Consider the following 20427-nt stretch of genomic DNA (forward strand, 5'->3'; position numbering starts at 1 on the left):
AAAGAATATGACAGGAGACTCGTCAACATTTACATGAAAATCGCAGCACAAGTTCGGTCTCACGGAGCAAAACAAAACGATGTACTTTGGGAGCCCACCAATCTGTGCCAGAATGAGTAATATTTTTTCTGGATGACATTTCATACAGTCTGATCAATTTACGACCAGAAAATGTGAGAAAAGCACGCTTTAAAATTTGTCGAAAATTAGGGCATTGGCCACTTCTGAACCCGGATAGCGGCTGTGTGCAGTGGCACCGCCCGGGCGCAACTTAAAATATCCGGAACTCCAGATTTGACCCGATACTGATCGGATGATCGGTGAGACCGTCTCTTGTCTTGTCTTTTCGCACTCACTCAGGGGCGGATCCAGGGAAACTCCAAGGGGAGGGTCATAATCGAAGTGGTGCCCCTCCCTATACCCAAAATTAAAAACTCAATCGATTTCGGCCACTTAATTTTGGTGGCGCCCTAATTTCAGTATTGGGGGGGGGGGGCTGTGGTGCCCCTGCTAGGCCGCAGGTGCCGCTGGAAGGGACGTGGTGCCGCTGACAAGCCTGAAGTGCCCCTGACAGGCCCAAGGTGCCCATGCGAGGCCGGCAGTGCCCTTGCGAGGCCGGTGGTGCCCCTGCCAGGTCTGTTGTGCCCCTGGCAGACCTGTACGGCTCTTGCTAGGCCGATGGTGCTCCTGACAGGACTGTGGCGCCCCTGACAAGCCTGAAATGCCCCTGCGAGGCCGGTGGTGTCCTTGACAGGTCTGTGGTGCCCCTGGCAGACCTGTGGTGCTCTTGCTAGGGCGATGGTGCTCCTGACAGGCCTGTGGTGCCCCTGCCTGACAAGCCTGTGGGTCCCTGACAGGCCCGTGGTGCCCCTGCTGGGCCTGTGGTGCCCCTGGGCCCAGACAGGACTGTGGTGCCCCTGACAAGCCTGAAGTGTCCCCGAAAGGCCCGTGGTGCCCCTGACAGACCCAAGGTGCCCCTGCGAGGCCGGTGATGCCCCTGACAGGCCTGTGGTGCCCCTGACAGACCTTTGGTGCCCCCGGGCCCCAGGGGAGGGGGCGGGGGCACTGGCCTTCCCCCTTGGATCCCCCCCTACGTATGGTGTGTGTCCTCGGTGTGCAGACTGTGTGACGTATGGTGTGTGTCCTCGGTGTGCAGACTGTGTGACGTATGGTGTGTGTCCTCGGTGTGCAGACTGTGTGACGTATGGTGTGTGTCCGCGGTGTGCAGACTGTGTGACGTACGGTGTGTGTCCTCGGTGTGCAGACTGTGTGACGTATGGTGTGTGTCCTCGGTGTGCAGACTGTGTGACGTATGGTGTGTGTCCGCGGTGTGCAGACTGTGTGACGTATGGTGTGTGTCCGCGGTGTGCAGACTGTGTGACGTATGGTGTGTGTCCGCGGTGTGCAGACTGTGTGACGTATGGTGTGTGTCCGCGGTGTGCAGACTGTGTGACGTATGGTGTGTGTCCGCGGTGTGCAGACTGTGTGACGTATGGTGTGTGTCCGCGGTGTGCAGACTGTGTGACGTATGGTGTGTGTCCGCGGTGTGCAGACTGTGTGACGTATGGTGTGTGTCCGCGGTGTGCAGACTGTGTGACGTATGGTGTGTGTCCGCGGTGTGCAGACTGTGTGACGTATGGTGTGTGTCCGCGGTGTGCAGACTGTGTGACGTATGGTGTGTGTCCGCGGTGTGCAGACTGTGTGACGTATGGTGTGTGTCCGCGGTGTGCAGACTGTGTGACGTATGGTGTGTGTCCGCGGTGTGCAGACTGTGTGACGTATGGTGTGTGTCCTCGGTGTGCAGACTGTGTGACGTATGGTGTGTGTCCGCGGTGTGCAGACTGTGTGACGTATGGTGTGTGTCCGCGGTGTGCAGACTGTGTGACGTATGGTGTGTGTCCGCGGTGTGCAGACTGTGTGACGTATGGTGTGTGTCCGCGGTGTGCAGACTGTGTGACGTATGGTGTGTGTCCGCGGTGTGCAGACTGTGTGACGTATGGTGTGTGTCCGCGGTGTGCAGACTGTGTGACGTATGGTGTGTGTCCTCGGTGTGCAGACTGTGTGACGTATGGTGTGTGTCCGCGGTGTGCAGACTGTGTGACGTATGGTGTGTGTCCTCGGTGTGCAGACTGTGTGACGTATGGTGTGTGTCCGCGGTGTGCAGACTGTGTGACGTATGGTGTGTGTCCGCGGTGTGCAGACTGTGTGACGTATGGTGTGTGTCCGCGGTGTGCAGACTGTGTGACGTATGGTGTGTGTCCGCGGTGTGCAGACTGTGTGACGTATGGTGTGTGTCCGCGGTGTGCAGACTGTGTGACGTATGGTGTGTGTCCGCGGTGTGCAGACTGTGTGACGTATGGTGTGTGTCCTCGGTGTGCAGACTGTGTGACGTATGGTGTGTCCGCGGTGTGCAGACTGTGTGACGTATGGTGTGTGTCCGCGGTGTGCAGACTGTGTGACGTATGGTGTGTGTCCGCGGTGTGCAGACTGTGTGACGTATGGTGTGTGTCCGCGGTGTGCAGACTGTGTGACGTATGGTGTGTGTCCTCGGTGTGCAGACTGTGTGACGTATGGTGTGTGTCCGCGGTGTGCAGACTGTGCGACGTATGGCGCGTGTCCTCGGTGTGCAGACTGTGTGACGTATGGTGTGTGTCCGCGGTGTGCAGACTGTGTGACGTATGGTGTGTGTCCGCGGTGTGCAGACTGTGTGACGTATGGTGTGTGTCCTCGGTGTGCAGACTGTGTGACGTATGGTGTGTGTCCGCGGTGTGCAGACTGTGTGACGTATGGTGTGTGTCCGCGGTGTGCAGACTGTGTGACGTATGGTGTGTGTCCGCGGTGTGCAGACTGTGTGACGTATGGTGTGTGTCCGCGGTGTGCAGACTGTGTGACGTATGGTGTGTGTCCGCGGTGTGCAGACTGTGTGACGTATGGTGTGTGTCCGCGGTGTGCAGACTGTGTGACGTATGGTGTGTGTCCGCGGTGTGCAGACTGTGTGACGTATGGTGTGTGTCCGCGGTGTGCAGACTGTGTGACGTATGGTGTGTGTCCGCGGTGTGCAGACTGTGTGACGTATGGTGTGTGTCCGCGGCGTGCAGACTGATGAACCTGGAGGGCGCGCCTCTGGCGTACAGCGGCGGCGGCTCGGAGCAGCAATGTGATGTGGTGGCCGCCATCGCCTCCAATATCTGGGCTGCCGGCACCAAGCACGGACTCACCGTGTTTGATGATCAGCTGGCGCTGCAGCTGTTCGATTGTGAGGTGAGACGGCGAGTACACCCTTCCATCAGAGGTGGTCTGCTGTAACCCTCAGAGTGTGGCTGCAGTCTGCTGAAGTGTTTTCGATGGGTTTCCGGTGGCGGAAAGAATAACTCGGAATTTGTGCCTCTCTCCGACCGTACGAAACGTAATCATTTCCTCTTGGTTGTTTGTGCGTAGCTGATATTTTGCGAAGGTTAAAAAAGAGAATCTCTGCTACTGGCTACCAATAAAACCAGCCACCGCCGCCGCAGCCGCTGCCCTGAACTTTCCTGATACCCGCCAGCTGCCCTTATACCCCTGAACATTTATCAATTGGGGCATTCCACGTCAAATGGAACAAAAATCGGCTGTTTTGCACCTTACCATTAGCGATTCCATTCTAAATTTGTGAGCGAGCTCCTGTGTCGCTCCGGACATTACATTGACATTTTTTTTGCACATTTTGACCATAGGTCTTCTAAATATAGGGCATCAAATTTTTACAAAATGTTGCATCTGTATATTTTTGATCGACCATAACTTTGGTTGTACTTGTTGGATTTGAATGAAATAAACCGCACTGTTTAGGTAATTTCTTAAACATTTGTTAAAAATTGCATGTACCTAAAAATATGACCTTGAAATTTGCTTAACTCTGTTCTTAAGCACAAAAATTTATGTAGCAAAAAACGCCACCTTTGATTTGGCTCATTTTTATATATTTTATTGTTAACCATATTCTTAACAACCTGTGAAAAAAATTAGAGTGGGCCATTCAGAAGTTTTAAAGAAAATGGCTATATGCAAACGTATATTTAGTAACCGCGCGTGACCTTGAAGTAGAGGTCTGCACCGGCCGGCTGCAGCCGCGGCTGGCTGCAGCCCCACGGCTGTGGGCCGGGGCGGCTGCAAATATCTCCAAGAACACGGCTACGGCTGTGGCCACAGCTGTGAGATTTCAAGCTCAATCTTAAGTAGGTACTCAAATATAAAATTTTAAATCCTCAATCTTACATTCTGATAAGCAGTCTAGCCTGTAAAAATCATGCAAAGGATGCCCAGCAACATTGAAAGTAGTGAAGCCTTTGAAAACCTGTAATGGTTTTACCATTTGCTGTAGGGGAGTTTGGACTCTGGTACAGAATACTAATTATAGGTACCGATTGTTCCTTCATCATCAAGAGCTTGACAATTTCAGAAAATGCAATATGTTGCATTGTCACATCCCTCTCAAATCAATCTCACCTGGTCATTAGGAGAGCACCTTACAGCTATTGAAGACGAGCGTTCAATAATTATTTCAGGTAATAGAAAAAGAAATCACGTCTAGGTAAAGGCAGGTAAAGGCTTCATAAAATATTATCTAAAATAACTCTTAGGTGTATTTCTGGAGTTTCGGCAAGTCCAATTACATAATATAAAACTGGCGCTTTATGTTCTAACTGGTGTGTGAGTGACCGCTAACAGAAAATGCTGATCAACGAAGCCAATGGAATTAGATTCTAAGTGAGCATGAACCTTACTTACGGTTAATTCACATGATGGTGAAAACCCTGAACACGTAATTCACATGACGGTGAAAACCCTGAACACAATATTTCTTACGCGAGCTGTTGACTTTACTAATAAAATGACGTCTTCTTCTGAAAACGTAAAAATTTGATAATTCATCTTTGTTTGAGAGCACTGTTTAGCATTATTATTTATTGCTAAATATTATATTATTAATATATTTATATTATATTATTATTATACAATTTTCAAAATGTATCTTTTAGGAGATCTGATGATGGGCTACGCCCGAAACTGTTATCTCTTTCTTCTCGGTCATAATTTAGAATACATTCATTATTATGAGGCTTCGGTTTTCTTTCATCATTATACTTATCATCATGAGCCTCAAACAAGCGCTTTCTCATATTATTATTTATTGATTATAATTTTTATGGCTGTTTATAGTGACACAAAACAATTTATTGCCACTTCTTTGCTATTGACGTCATTAAAAACTCAAGTGAAATTGTTGATTGAAAGAGGCAATTGTGGCTCGCACGTCCTTGGGGATTTGAGCGAAGATCATTATTTGGAAAAATCAAAATAGATGAATGTTTTTCTTTCTTGGATGCTCACTAGTGTTTTGATGCCTTGCATATCAAAATAGTTTGAGACTTGCTCAGAAGGCTGCTTCAAGCCTGGCATATCACACTTCAGAAAATATGCAAGGTAAGAAAGAAGCAAGAGTTTTGACTAGACAATCACTTTTTGACAGTCCATCAACTTCAGTCTCATTTTCCATACCTAACATCGATAATGAAAAGCATCAGGGTCTGTTGTTCTATCCCACAAACATGCTTCAGGATTTGGCATTAGATGTCTATGTTGCAGGCACTTTAGAAAATCAGTCATTTTGTAAAATGCCTAGGCATTTTGCAAAATGCCTGATTTTCCAGGGTTTTTGCAAAAGGCCTAGGCATTTTACAAAATGACTGACTCTCCAGTCATTTTGCAAAATGCCTAGGCATTTTACAAAATACCTAGCCATTTTACAAAATGACTGAGCAGCGTGTTGTAGATACGAGTACCTACCTAATTATATACGTTTTGGTAGCGTGTAGGTGGACCGAGGACTGAGGAGTCCAGCATTATGACCAGAGGAGTCCAGCAGTGGGAAGTGCATACCTACCTCTATTTTGAGAAGTGCAGGCCCGCGACATTTCCAACCCCCACGTCAGCGACGCTGCTGGATTTAAAATGATCGATCTGGAGCGTCAACAAACGACTGGCCCTATGCCGGCCTGTATCTGTAAAACTATTAGAGGTCGCGAGGATTCGATCCCACACACTTAGGCGTTAGTGTCTTTTGAAACCAACGCTCTCGTCCTACGCCAAGCGACCTGATGATTCTCCCGATGTGGAGCTTGATATTTTTAACTGGGACCGTGCAAGTAGGTACTCAAAGCTGTTGCCACAGAACAAAATTAATCGTGTTTTGTTAATTATTGCTTTAATATTCATTGTAATCAGAGAGCTTTTTTATTCCAAAGAAAAGTTAGGAAGAAAACCTAAACAATAATACTGTAAACAATTGCGTGGACTAGGCCTAGGGTAGACTTGTTGAAGTTCCTTAGAGCCAATGAGCGCTGTCCAGTCAACTGAGGAGGGGAGGGGTGGTCCACACTGGGCTTCTTTGTTGATGCGTGGGCTGTGAGTGAGCGTCCGTGCGTCAACCTGGTCGTTACTCAGCATTGTCGTCATCACAGAGCTTCAAATCGATCAGCTACAGGCTGAACACGTACCTATAGGGTATAGGAAGACGTCCAAAAACTGTTGGCCATAGTATCTGTAGTGGGATCTACGTTCCATGTTGGTCAGGCATTTTGCAAAATGCCTAGTCATTTTGTAAAATGGCTAGCCATTTTGAAAAAGCCTGGCTGCGTTCAGTCATTTTTCAAACAGCCGTCTTTTTGTAAAATGCCTAGGCATTTTACAAAATGACTGATTTTCTAAAGTGCCTGCAACATCTATACTGCTAGTGCTTCTATTCTGGTTCGTTGTTTATGTTTTCTGTTGATGTAGGTACCTACCTACCCATCTTTCTTAACCCCTTGCAAGGGCTTGTGTAGGCATGCGATGCGCATCAGGATTCAGGCCTTCCGCCTGAAGCCAGATACACAACCACTTAACCTATTATGCTTAATGAGCTTGAGAATCTATAGCCCATTGCAATGTGCTTTTGGCTATATGTTTCAACTAAAAACAACTTATTATATACTATTTGGTTGCATTTCATTGAAAGTATCCACGGCCGGCTGACGGCTTGCTGCCCACAGTTTGCCACGCCTGTGGGCGGCTGTGGCTGTGGAGCCACGGCTGCGAGGCGGCTAGGCTGTGGAAAATTGCAGCCGTGCAGAACTCTACCTTGAAGTAACGGTGCTCGGTGATATGTTGAAAATTAGCCGTTCAGTTGAACTGAATGCAAGCAATTTACCAATTACTTCAGGGAGTTCACTAGTGCGTGCAGAGTCACACCTATACCCACTAATCCCATTTCTTGATCTTGATTATTGATCCTTCGCCCTCTCCGGCCGAGAGGAGACACGAGTGCAAACCCCATCGCTCGACGGCTTTTTGCGATCACTCGGTACGCGCTGGTCACGGAAAAATACAAGCCGGTATGCTTGACCTTTGATTTAAGCTGGATCTCGTGGCCTCAATTTTTCAACTCAGGTCAGGTCACTGAACTATGACGCCATAAGTAAACCTCTGTATGGTCCTAAAATATCGCAGTCACACCGCCCTCGAAGACAATAGATCTTTCACAAGAAGATGAAACTTACAGGATTGAGTGATCTTCCAAGTCATCAAAACTTGTACGTCTCGGATTTTTGATAAATTTCACCTGAGGTCAGGTCAGTCACGTGACCTTACCATTTCAAGTCAATGGGGAAATATGGAAACATCTATTTTTGGGCAAGCAATGATTCAAGACTATCCCAAGCACATGGAATCAAGCTTCCATACACACCTTGCGACGTTCGATGCAAAATGCTTGCATTGTTGACTTCGCGTGACGTCATATATGACGTAAATAAGGTCATTGAACTTTTCCCATCAATAATTCCTAAACGAATTGAGCTATCCAGTTGAAAAAGCCACCAATGGACTCAGAAGACCTGCCAGATCGAGCGGTATGCAGCATGAATTATTTTGACCAGTTTTGTGTCCTGAGTGGCTTTAACCTGCCCTTGACCTAAAGGTCAACGCACAAGGTTGATCTTCTCCAAGCAAAAACGGTCAGGTCAGCTCACTAAACTGAACCATTTGACGTGTTCTGAGCAGGGAGGTTACTATGGTGTCAAAATCGTGACTGTGTGACAATTTGTTTGGGGGAATATTTGTTTCTGGTCCCTAAAAAGCTGTTTCTGGCACCTAATTGCTGATCAGCCCCAAAATGCTTATTCGACCCTAATATCTGAATCTGGCACCTAATTGCTTCCACACAGCCTAAAGTTGCCAGATCGTCTAGTTGAACTCCGTATTTGCTGTTTGCTGATTCAGCACCAAAACCAAAACATCCAGCACCTATTTTATTCCACGTTTGCCTACCTAATTCGCGTAATCTTCCTGATTTTATGTATCCTAACAACATGAACGTTGCATTCGGTGATGTCAAGTGCCATTTTCGCCAGTGGAGATAATGATTAATGCCATTTCTAGCCAAAAGAGAATCACTAGCCAGCTATGGTGCAGCATAGCAAGACGCTCCTATACCAGCCCGCTATGTAGAGACTAGAGATTATTGCACCCTCAGCCATTTTAACGTGAAAAGATCGGATCCGTCACTTCCAGCCAGGCTCTCAGGTCATAAACTGGAGTAAAGCAAAATGTCAACTCTGAACAGACATGCCACGCAACCGGCCCTCTTTTCAATATTATTAGCTTTCTGCAGTCATCGTCTGACTCCATCTCGATCAAACGCAGCATCCGGTTTCTACAGGGGTGTTTGAATGACCGGCCACACAATAACCAAAAACAAAATCAAAGCTTCATGCACACATATGACATAAGTAAGAAACGGATGAAAAAGGCACAACCACGGCACAACTCTGCGCGGCAAACAACGGACAATGTCCCACGCAAGATCCCGCGTTTCTTCAGCGGCCTTGAACGGAATGAAAACATTACATTTCTTTTTTTGGAGCTATTTGATGACGTCAAAAAATACAATACCCGCTTTAATGGTCAAAATCGAGACAATTACTCACAAAAATGTTTTCCTTAAAGCATTACAAGTAAATACTTTTAAATATTTTAATGACATTGTTTTTTCGAACAAATCAATATTATTTGCTTACTTAAACGTCATATACAATGTTGAGATCACTACGGGGCTGTCTTAGAGTGTAGCTGCACTGGCAACCTTTAGGCTAGACTCCAGGAGTCATTATACCAGAACAACATGATTCTACCAGCCAGTAGTTCATTTTTCTACTAGATTGGTGCTACGCTCAGCATTTAGGTGCCAGATTCAGAAAAAAGAGTAAGGCTTACCGGTGAATAGGTGCCAGAAACAGCTAATTAAGGTCATTTTCCATGATTGGTGCTGGTATCCACCAAATAGGTGCTGAGGACCAATTTTGGGGCGAGTCAGCTTTTAGGTGCCAGAAATAGCTTTTCTGGGACGCAATTAAATGGCGTCCATTTGTTTGGTCATTTATTCACCAAAAAACGAACTCTACCTTGGAGCACTTGGCATGATCCCAGAGCTCAGCGACTAGCCTGACGCCTTAACATCGGGTACAAGTTGCTACGCTTCGTAACGGCGCAGATGGTCATTTAGGGGCAAAACGATGACGGGGTCGTAGGTGCCCTCCCCCCCCCCCCCACACACACACACTACCCGCATGTGGAAACCGATAGGTCCGGACACGTTCACAGATACTGCATATAGGAGACCCGGACAGATTACAACCGAAGTAGGTATAGGCGTGGAAACAATGAGCATCAAATACAATCTCACCATGCACCTGGTCATAATTTTCTCTGGGTATATATCCCATCTATTTGTACTTAATAGTATATTGTATTTCTATTATTTTATGTTCATATCTTATCTGGATCTTTGTATATATTTTTCATTAAATCAGCGTGAAAGACACTGATCGTTTTGCTTATTTGAGCCGAGCTCAAAACTAACAAGGTGGTACATAGTTACTAGCATAGAGCGTCCCGTTTGCTTAACGTTTCGCCAGCCTCCTTTTTAAGATTGTCGTAGCTATGTCGTTACATAATAATGTTTTCGTTGAATTTTCTTCATAATGCATTTCCAGACGGCTCAAAATCCACCGCGAAATACCATTTGCCTGAGACACATTTACTACGGAACGTGAATACTTGACTACGATGACTATTCATTTCCATTCTTGCAGAGTTTGGGATACCAGTATAGCGCCTTTTGGGGCGACTAACGGAGCGAGCGAGGGGGTGAGTCTTGCACTTTCGAAATTTCGAGGGGGTACCTCCAACTGACTTGTGCACGGCACCCTACTGACTGGTCTCTAGCGATGTGCCAAATTTGGGCACAATCGGCCCAGCCCACACTGGTCGGAAACGCCCTCACGAGAGGCCACGGGCGATTCCGGAGTTTCGGATTATTTTTTATATAGATCGATTTGAAATTGATCAAATTATTATGCTTAGGCCAAAAAAAAAACTAATCCGGGTGACCAAAAATAACTGTAATCAGCCCCCGAAGATGGGGTATCCCAGAACTCGGAAACTGACGCGGAGCTAGAGGTTTCTAGAGCCGGATATTCAGAGTCTTATTGCTGATAGACACCAAATTGAAATCCCACATATTATGCATCAAAATGTTCGTTATGAAGTTGCCGACTGGTCAGTGCAAAATTTTTGGCATACTAAATCCCTAACTAAGATGTACTATAGCTTTTTTATGAAGGCTCTCCTACAGTGATTCTGGAATATAACTGCAAAGTTTAGGTAAGGAAACAACAGGTAGTCCCATCTAGTTCCACTCTGATTTTTTGTGAGATGAAGTAGGATTTAAATTTACACCAGGGCAACATAAAAGCTAACTGCGCATATTTGCGCAAAATTTGCAGGAGCCGCTCTTCCTACCCAACTACCGCCCGCCCCGCCCCAGTTTCGGCTCGGCCGCCGCGCCCGGCTTACGCTGACCTGTGTGGCCTGCACGCATCCATGCGTATTGACTGGTCATTAAAAACAGATGCGCTTGAGTTTATGAATTTTGTGAAAAGCGCGTTTTATGTATGCATTTATGTATGTATTGACTTCAAAAGCCTTCCACTTATTGCGTGGCGATTACGGCTTGCATTTAGAGAGCCTTGCTATTGACAACCATCACTCGGCTGAAGAAAGTGGAAATTGAAACCTTCGTGAATATAAGACGCTGCAAATATAGGACACCTGTCACTGACGTCGGGTTACCTTGGGCCGTCTTTTTACATTAGATCACAATTCCGGTATTTAACCCTGGCCGGACCGATTGGTTTTCTATATTGACCGGGGAGGGTTGGTACAACTCCCTCGCCGTTTCGCCTCTAATTGAGCTAGAGCCTCGCGGAAAAAAAGCTTGTGTGCCGTTATAAGACGCAAAAATCAGGTACTACCCGATTTTAAGGTCTTAGGTCAGCCAGTGACCTCTTAGGTCAGGTAAGTGCCACAAGGCACGGGTTCGGTTTTAGGTTAATTACTTTACCAAAAATGGTCGCACTGCCGCGATTTTGGCATCATCGTGTTTGTCTAGCTCAGACGCGTTGAATGCTATACTTGGTGTTCGGGTGAACTCAACTTAACCCTAGAACGCCTAGGGGGGGGGGGGTTGTATCACCCCCCCCCCCTGAGGTGCTGAAATTTTCAATACCCTCTGGGGCAGCCTTTGCGCATCTTTTGCCGAAAAAAATTGATCGGGTCATGTCAGGTCACGGAGTTATGACGTCATAAGAGGTACAACCTCCGGCCGACAGTTACCAAACGTGTGCGCCGAATCCCTAGGTTTTCTGCCGGTGATACCCACATTGTTTGATGGATCATGATGAAACTTCCCATGCATGTTGGGGCAAGCATTGGCTATCGTGTGGTGCAAGAAAATTGACCGGGTCAGGTCAGGTCACGGAGCTATGGCGTCACAAGAGGAACAGCGTCCGGTACTATTTTTGAAAAGCGCCCGAACCACTATTTTGCTAATGCTTGTCACCTCAATGGGAATATGCAGCAATATTAGCTTCTATAGGGAGCAAATGGACCTCCCAAATCCAAAAATACAATCAGATTTCAAAAATTTAAATTTTGATTTTTCGAATTTCTGCCGCCGACTGTGACCTTGCCGACTTCCGGCGCTCCCAACGCGCCATTTTTAGAGCTAGGGAAACGCAATACATACCAAACGATAGAGAATTGATCCAGGAACACGATAGTGAAGGTTTCAAGTCGATATCTCCCACCGTTTTGCCGCAATCGCCGCGGAAAGTTGAAAAAGTTTGATTTTTTCGGAAAATTTGACCTTTGACCGGTCATAAGTAGGTCAAATGTTGACCTAGGACCAAAAAATATACCACCAATCGCGAGATCTCGTTGAGAGCAATCCGTTGGTTTTTTCCGCTAAGCTCTACGACCTTCCGTTTCGAAACGCCAGGGGGATCGTAACAACCCCCCCCCCCCCTGGTCGTTCGTGTTATGAGAAATGGCCTGGTCGTGCGAGGGTTAAGGTGTTAACCTCGGGTCAAGGTCAGGTCGGAGCCCCTCAGGTCACGAAAATGGTTGAAGGAGGTCATATTGCATATCATTCGATTCGGCAGGTCTTCCTGAGTCCAATGGTGGCTTTCCCGACTCTCTAGCTCCATCTGATCAGGAGTTATTGACGAAAAACTTATATGGCCTTAGTGACGTCATAAATGACGTCACGCAAAGTCAACAATGCTTAAGTCAAGCACTGGACCTTGCAAGAAGTGCATGAAACCATTCCCGGTGCCCGAATAGCAGCTCCCAATTTCCCTTGTTGACTTAAAGTGGTGCTAGATCCTGTATTATACTCAATTATGACGTCATAACTTAACAGATTCACGTCATATATGATATATTTAGTGCTTGACATCCAAATGATAGCTTACATATGACAGAGAAGGTATGCAAAGTTTTATGAAGTTTGCTTCACTAGTTGTGGAATAACAAGCAAAAAACTTTTGCGGAAAGGCCGCTGGCCTCTCGCTGGAGCGTTTCCGACCAGTGCACAGTGGCCCTTTTTCAGAATTAGCACGCATAAATTCAAAATATTTTTTCTCTTCTTTTGAGTAAAAAGTAGTCTAATCGTGTGCAAAACATTCCAAACTATCCGATGGTGCCATTTTTACCTCCTAAAAATAATCATCTTTGGTAAAACTGACCGCAAAATCGAAGTTTGTCGAGAGGCGCGCGGACACCACCGGCGGACCTAAAAAGTAGGGTGAGATGAACAACAGTTTGTAAGGCTTTCGGTGAGAAAATATTAAAAATAAGTGGCATGGTTGTGAAGCTGAGTTTACGTAGAAGCCCTAGAAACCACAATTTTCATTGTATAAACTTAAATAGGCCACTTTTGCCGAATATTGTGGACACAATAACAGGACGATTATTAACTGGAGATGGCGGCATACATATGAAGCTTTATGTTAAGTAGCACACTCTGGAACATGTCGTATTATACATCGTTCGAATCGCCGATCTCTTCTGACCATGTCCACCAAAGGGCATCGCGCCATTTTGCGCCATTTTGCTTCTACGGTGGATAACGTGAACCAGTTCAGTCCGCGAACGGCTGTGGCTCCTATTCGATACGACTAAGCTCATTGACCTGGCTCGAAGCTGGTGTCACCTGGTGGGCGCCTAAATGTGGCTTGACTTTTGCCATAAGATGTGCTTATTGAAATGTCATGTAGGCATAACGCTGTGCTCAAGAAAAACTGTCCGATTTCTTGTCGCGTTTGATGTCCAAGCCGCACAAGTCCCGTGGGATCGGCGATCTAACGTCAAAAGCGCCTATGTGTTTGTATTGTTCGCGTCGCGCTGACCTTAGTTGCTGCTCGGCCGGGGCCGACTAACGGTGGCTGGCAACAGCTGTAGATGCGGTCACGTGACGCCCTGAGGCGTCCTGGCGGTCAGTGCAGCGCGGTCGGCTGGCGGGCTCTCCACACTTGCGTTCGGAGCGGCCTGGGCCGGCGGGCGAGCCGTGCGAACGTGCGCCAAATCTTGGGCCGAGCGGCCTGTCGCTGTTGGGCCGAATCTCCTTGGGCAGTTCGTTTCTTTTCTTCTCTTTGCATTGGCAGGGAATACGTCCTTGATCACGTGGTGATGTCTTGCACCACTTTCAGGTAATGTGGGAATTAATGCGTGCTAATTCTGAAAAAGGGCCACTGTGCAGTGTGCAGCCGTTCTCGAGATCTGGAAGCGGCACCCTGCACGTGCGCACGTGCAAAATGGGTCCCAACTGACTTGTGCACGGCACCCTAGTAACCGGTCCCTAACTGTGTACCAAATTTGAGCGCAATCGGTCGAGCCGTTCTCGAGATCTGGAAACGACCCCTGCACATGCGCACGTGCAGCGGCACCCCAACTCTGGCACATGGATATGCAGTGCCTAGTGGGTGCCCACCTACATGCCAACTTTCAGCGCAATCGGCCAAGTAGTTACCGAGATATTGCAACAATTACAAAAGTCACACCTCTTTGTTTTGCACGTGGCACGTGCATAAGGGGTCACCCACATGCATCGGGAATAGTCCAATACTTGGTAGAAGGAATGAAGCTACCCTACAAAAATTACCGCATGTAAATCGGTCAAGTGGTTGCTGAGATATAAGCCTCGCAAAAGCGTCTGCACGGCCGGCCGGCCGGCCGCTCATACTCAGAAATTTCCGTTATTCTACGTAAGACTCCGCTCGCTTCGCTCGCTCCGTAATCAGCAAACATTCATTTCATAAAGTGTTTATGTCTTGACTCTCACAGAGAGCACAAGAGCCATTAGTTCTGCTTATCGTCGTGATGCAAGTCTTTTCCGTAAATTCGTACTTACTCAGGGACTTCAGTGCACCATTCTGTCGTCAATGTTTAAGGGATAAGGATGATATAATTCAAGCTTAAATTTATGTCATATATGCTTTGTAGCCTTCACAATGAATTGGAGGGGCCAGGCACTCGACAGTTTCGCCCCACACAGAGATTTTTTTTTCACACACCAACACGGACTGTCTTTCAAGGTCACGCGCGGTCGCGTGATGTTGATGCATGAAAACGGCGTTTGCCGCTAAAGTTATGAATGGCCCACTCCGATTTTTTTTGTCAGATTGTTAGGAACATTGTGACGAACATAATATGTAAAAATCAGCCAAATCGAAGGTGGCGTGTTTTTTGCTATTTAAATTTTACTGTTTTAATTCAAGGTCAATTAAAGTTCAAGGTTCAGTGTGTCATGTTGAATTGTTAATAGGTGTTTGAAAGTGTTCAGAGTGGTGTCCGTCCAGAAAAAAAGCATTTCAATTTCCTCCCATTGCCACTGATATTAGTTGTCGGACTTCCGTCCCCGTCTTGAGTTGAGATATTCATTTTACATCGTTTCGGCCAGTTACTTCTCCTGCCGTCGTCAGGTGTTCTTTGGTCCTTAGAAGGACCTTAATATTTGTAAGGTTGCGCCGTACGCGTCATACTCATTCGGAAGGTACTTTGCACTGCAGTTAGCGGGAATTGAACTTTGGTTTCCCGGTTAAAAGTTTTTTCTTCAGTTTTTTTTACGTTTATTAAAGGGACCCTCCCGGCTCCCACCGTTAAAAAAGTTAATGAATTGCCATGAAAGTGGTGTCGCTCGGTTCAGAAAGAGCGAAAACGAATATCTACTAAATTTCATCGAAAAATATTCACCGGTTTTCAAGATATTAGACTTTTACATTTGTTTACTTATTGGGATCTCCGCTGTTCCTAGCGACTTTATATGAAAGTGCGGCACTTGTTGCGCGGAAAGCGGCATATACCACCGCGTGCTTCCAAACGTTGTAGTAAAAGATTTAAAGGTAGACTGCCACCTTTTTTCCACAAAACGGTTTTCACTAGAGCTGAGCCACCTATGTCCCAGACTGAAGTCGGTTTTCCGAAATTCGAACCCGTTTGCGAGAAATCGGAGACCAAAGTTCAGTTTGATGCCATTTTTTTAGTCCAAGAAAACCGACATCTCTACTGTTTATCGATAACTTTGAAACATGAATTTTCTTATCTTTTGGTAAATATATGTCAAAACTTTGATTGTTTCGAGATCAGAGAAGAATTTTGGAGTGTCAAAATAAAAGTTAAACTTATATATTCAGTAGTTCATTTTTTCCAAAAAAGTGTGGGAAATGGGGTTTAACATGGGCCAGACTACCCATTCCAAATGAGCCATGATTTTTAAATGTTTTACGAACTTAAATGCAAAATAAATAAAACATGGCCAATTTCTTATGAAATCATATATTAGTAAATCATAAAATACCTTACTTTTTCAAATAAAATGTAATAATCTTATGACCTTGAAGTCTAGTGATGTGTAAACATTGTCGCTAGACATTAACCGATTGATAATTGTATGATAATCGACAATTTTTTTCGCGATTCACGTGATGATACTTTGTCAGGTGAATTCTAAAATTTTGTTTTGTCCAGGGAATAAATCATAGGCCGATCTGAGAAAACTTTTTGAAGGTGGCAGTCTTCCTTTAAAATCGTTAGATCTGCGCTGACGTCACAAATTCTAAGGGGGCATTCCAATGCATTAGCCCCTTAGAATTCGAAAACTGCAAGTTTGAAATTCCATATCTCCGAATTAAAACATTTTTTGATGCTGTGAGTCCCCAAACCGGTATTTTCAGGCCATGGCCACCAATTTTGCCATCTCAACTCAAAACTAATGTTAAGGTGGGATGGTCACTTTAACATAGCCACTTGACGTTTACAAACAGCCCGCTCACATCCACATTCTACAACGTCCCACAAGCGCCATCAGCCACCGCCCGCGCCGCCCGGCGAAAGGTATCGCGGGCGGCGCCCCCTATCCACCGGCCGGGCGTGCGAGCCGTCGACTTGTAGGGCCGGCGTCCCGCACCACTGTGGGGATTTTTCCGATTTAGCCTGTCTTTATTCCTGGGTGAGGGGTGCAGGCTTGTAGTGCCCTCAAATGTTGTATAAATGTAAGTGCTATGAAATATAACGCATTTTGAGTTTTAAACAAGCCTAAAACGTACTATTACAGACTCCATGCTAACATCACAAGTGATCTCTCTCTACGGCTGTAAAGATGAGCGCATCCTCCGAGTGTTCTGAATACCTACCTGATTTACACCGTCGTTAATCCAGACCATTTAATGCAGCTAACATATCAGTAATTCATTACTGATCAATATTTCAACAACCGTCTGCCACGAAAAAAAAAATTGAAAGATGGAAAGGGTAAGCACATAAAGTCAGGCATAAAGATCGTTGCAAAACCGCGTTATCGATTTACTATGACAGAAAATTTCAACAAGATGAACTGTAATCTTACGGGTATAAGTAATACCGTTAATTTAAAATATAAAAAATAAGCACGTATTGGTAATAAATCAATAGCTGATATGCCAGCCAAAATGGATGAACTATTTCCGATTAACAAATTCGAGCAGTTGATATCCACCTTTGCATATCACCCTTATCAATATTCGTCGGGCTGGCATTCCAGGGCGTATTTTAAGGGATTTTCACTGGGTCGGCAATCACAATTAGGGGCGGCATTTTGCACTCATAGGGGCGGCACTTGGCATCTGAGGGGGCGGCATACCTACTGATGCTTTATGACCAAAAAAGACACGTTCGACGGTTCTTTTATAACTCTTCCGAAGTAATGATTTCAGATTCAACCTAAGCTCAGCGGTATTACGTTTATTTTTCCGGGATATAGTATTTCTCTCATCATAATGCGATAAATGAACTATAATTTGACCTAACAAAAAATAATTTTAAAATTATACCTGAGGTAAACATGTTACATACCAGTCGATTCGCATCGTCAAGCTTAAAATATTCACGGCGTTTTATGGCTCTATCTAGAACAGTGGTCGGCAGGTCGCACGAGTGTGCCCACTTTATGGGCGCTGGACGGGGCCATTACCCCCACTTGTCATACCCCATTGCTTACACAGCAAGGGTCGCTGATATTCGGCCATATCCTTTGACGCCTCTATTTTTCTGCATAGGTATAAATAAAATGCAACACAATTAACTCTCTTTTTTATGGAGAGGGAGAGCGGGTGGAGTAAGGATTAACTCATACATTTTTTATTTATTAGTTACTCGCGTAATGAACAGCGTATTGCAACGATACGTTCATCCCTCCCCCCCCCCAGGTTAATGAATGTTATACCTACGTACTCAAACATTTTCGTGACCCCAGTGACATTGTCATTGAGTTTTTGAAATTTGAATGACCTTCACTCGGTAACTTTCTCTCCGGCTCGGCCGGCGGACAAAACGCAAGCGAAGACAATGCGGGGAGTCCGGTGCTCTACCAACTGAGCCACGGAACAGGCAAATGCTCACCATAGATATACCGACTGAACGATCCCTTTATAACTTCAGCGATTGATAAGACAAACAGTGTGTAACTGTATATATAACCCTCGCCGGCACAGGCCATTTTGAGTCCTTCGACGGCACAAGTTGGTTGGTACGACCCCCCTCGCGTTTGGCCCCTGATGGAGCTGGAGCTTCGCAGAAAAAAACGAGCGTGTTGCCCGTCACGAGAGGAAGCCAATGAGACCCAATTTCAAGGTCCTAGGTCATCGGTTGACCTTCCAGGTCAGGTCAATGACCCAAAAATCGGGAATATCGGGACCTGTTTGAAAGTCGTAAATTGTGGCTGCTAAGGGGTTTTCCGGGGTGCTGATCACAAATATCATGTTAGTTTTGATCACAGATGATGTCGTTAAGCGTTTAGACCAGGTCGGGTCAGGTCGGGTCAGGTCAGGTCAGGTCAACCGGTAGGGGTCGTACCGGGTATTCGTAGTACCTGTCATCCGCCTCTGACAGCTTCGTAACATGTTACGAAGGCACCAAAACTACTTCGTAAATGTTTAAATGGTTGCTAAGTTCGAATTCAGCTCCAAAAACTAGCCTAGAAACATGTAAAACTCGAAAAAGTGAACCGAGGTCACCAAAGGTAAATGACCTGACCTGACCTTCAAAGCTAACGAATTTAAACATCAGAAAACAATTAAAAATGACACACTTCATCGGAAAATTGCCACCCACGACCCCTCGTTATGTCCTTGAGGTCATGTCAGGTCATGGTAGGCCTCCAGCAGTTTTTTTCCAATAACTTCTGATAGAGACATGCGACATGCCTGAGCGATGAAAACACCTTACATAGATGATTTCAGTTTGACGATACAAATCGACTGATATGCAACATGACCTTTACCAGCCAGGTCATGACCTGGACCTGAGCTCAAATTTCCCAAATGACGTTTGAATGTCAAATTATAGTTCATTCGACGCATCTCGACGAGAGGAGCACAGCACTGAAAAAAAAACAATGTCATAACTTTCGTGAGTCAATAATTACTACAGTAAAAAAGTTCTTCATTAAAACAGCTCAGTAGAGGGGCGGAGGGGGTCCACTGTCCCCTCCAACCCTCCCCGGCCCGGCACGGGTTAAACAAGTTGTGCTCTGGTGGAGGTTAACCCTCGCCGGCACAGGCCATTTTGAGTCCTTCGACGGCACAAGGAGGGGTTGGTTGGTACGACCCCCCCCCCCTCGCGTTTGGCCCCTGATCGAGCTAGAGCTTCGCGAAAAAAACGAGCGTGTTGCCCGTCACGAGACGAAGCCGATGGTACCCAATTTTAAGGTCCTAGGTCATCGGGTGACCTTCCAGGTCAGGTCAATGACCCGAAAACTGGGAAAATCGGGACCTGTTAGAAAGTCGTAAAGTGTGGCTTAGGGTGTCCCAAATTTCACGAAGTTTTCCAATTCACTTAGGATACACCGGGATCCCGTTCCTTGGTTCATTTGAACCTCACACACCAATTTATAGAGTAAACTACCGGTAAACAAGGTTGCCGCTAGTGCTCTGAAGTTTTATTTGCATTTTGGTGTTATATGATAGTGCAGCGTTGTAGTCTCCGAATGCAAAATGGGAAATATGCGTAAGCAACGTAGCAATATTACCTTCTTCGATGCTCAGTGATGCTCAGATCCCACGCACATTGCACAATGATGAAAATCCGGGTTTATGTACGCATACATACGTGTGAAACTGTGTGTGTGCGTGCCCGTATGCCTCTGTGCGTGTGTGTATGTGTGTGTGTGTGCGCGCGCGCGCGACTGCGTGCGTGCCTACCGGATAGAAGACAATGCCAGTTTTAATCTTGGTGTGGGTGATTTCATGTGCCGCTGATTTCGTTTAGGAGTAAGCGATCAAATAAAGGTCTCAGGCTAGTGCTTCAAATGTCTCGCTTCAGATCGAACCGTCTGCGGCAGTGGCACACCACATAAACGCAGATTGAACTGAATCAAATTTACATTGCAGCTATGGGTATTAAGTTCACCGTACCATGGCCTGAGATGAGACCGTCCACGCGTAACATCACCGTACCCTGCTCCGAGATCCGTCTAAA

The 20427-nt window shown here is 46.2% G+C and overlaps 1 protein-coding gene across 1 annotated transcript in view; it reads left to right on the forward strand.

Moving 5' to 3' along the window:
• Positions 1-3088: 3088 nt before the first annotated feature.
• Positions 3089-20427, forward strand: part of LOC122375890 (ragulator complex protein LAMTOR2-like) — a 53280-nt gene continuing 35941 nt past the window's right edge. The window contains exon 1 of the mRNA XM_043355463.1: positions 3089-3261. Within this exon, the coding sequence (XP_043211398.1) occupies positions 3103-3261 (159 nt within the window). The 5' untranslated portion in view covers positions 3089-3102. The remainder of the gene's footprint in view (positions 3262-20427) is intronic.

The sequence above is a fragment of the Amphibalanus amphitrite genome, unplaced genomic scaffold (genome assembly GCF_019059575.1).
Source record: "Amphibalanus amphitrite isolate SeventyFive unplaced genomic scaffold, NRLGWU_Aamphi_draft 001948F_arrow, whole genome shotgun sequence".
Classification (NCBI taxonomy): Eukaryota; Metazoa; Arthropoda; class Thecostraca; order Balanomorpha; family Balanidae; genus Amphibalanus; species Amphibalanus amphitrite.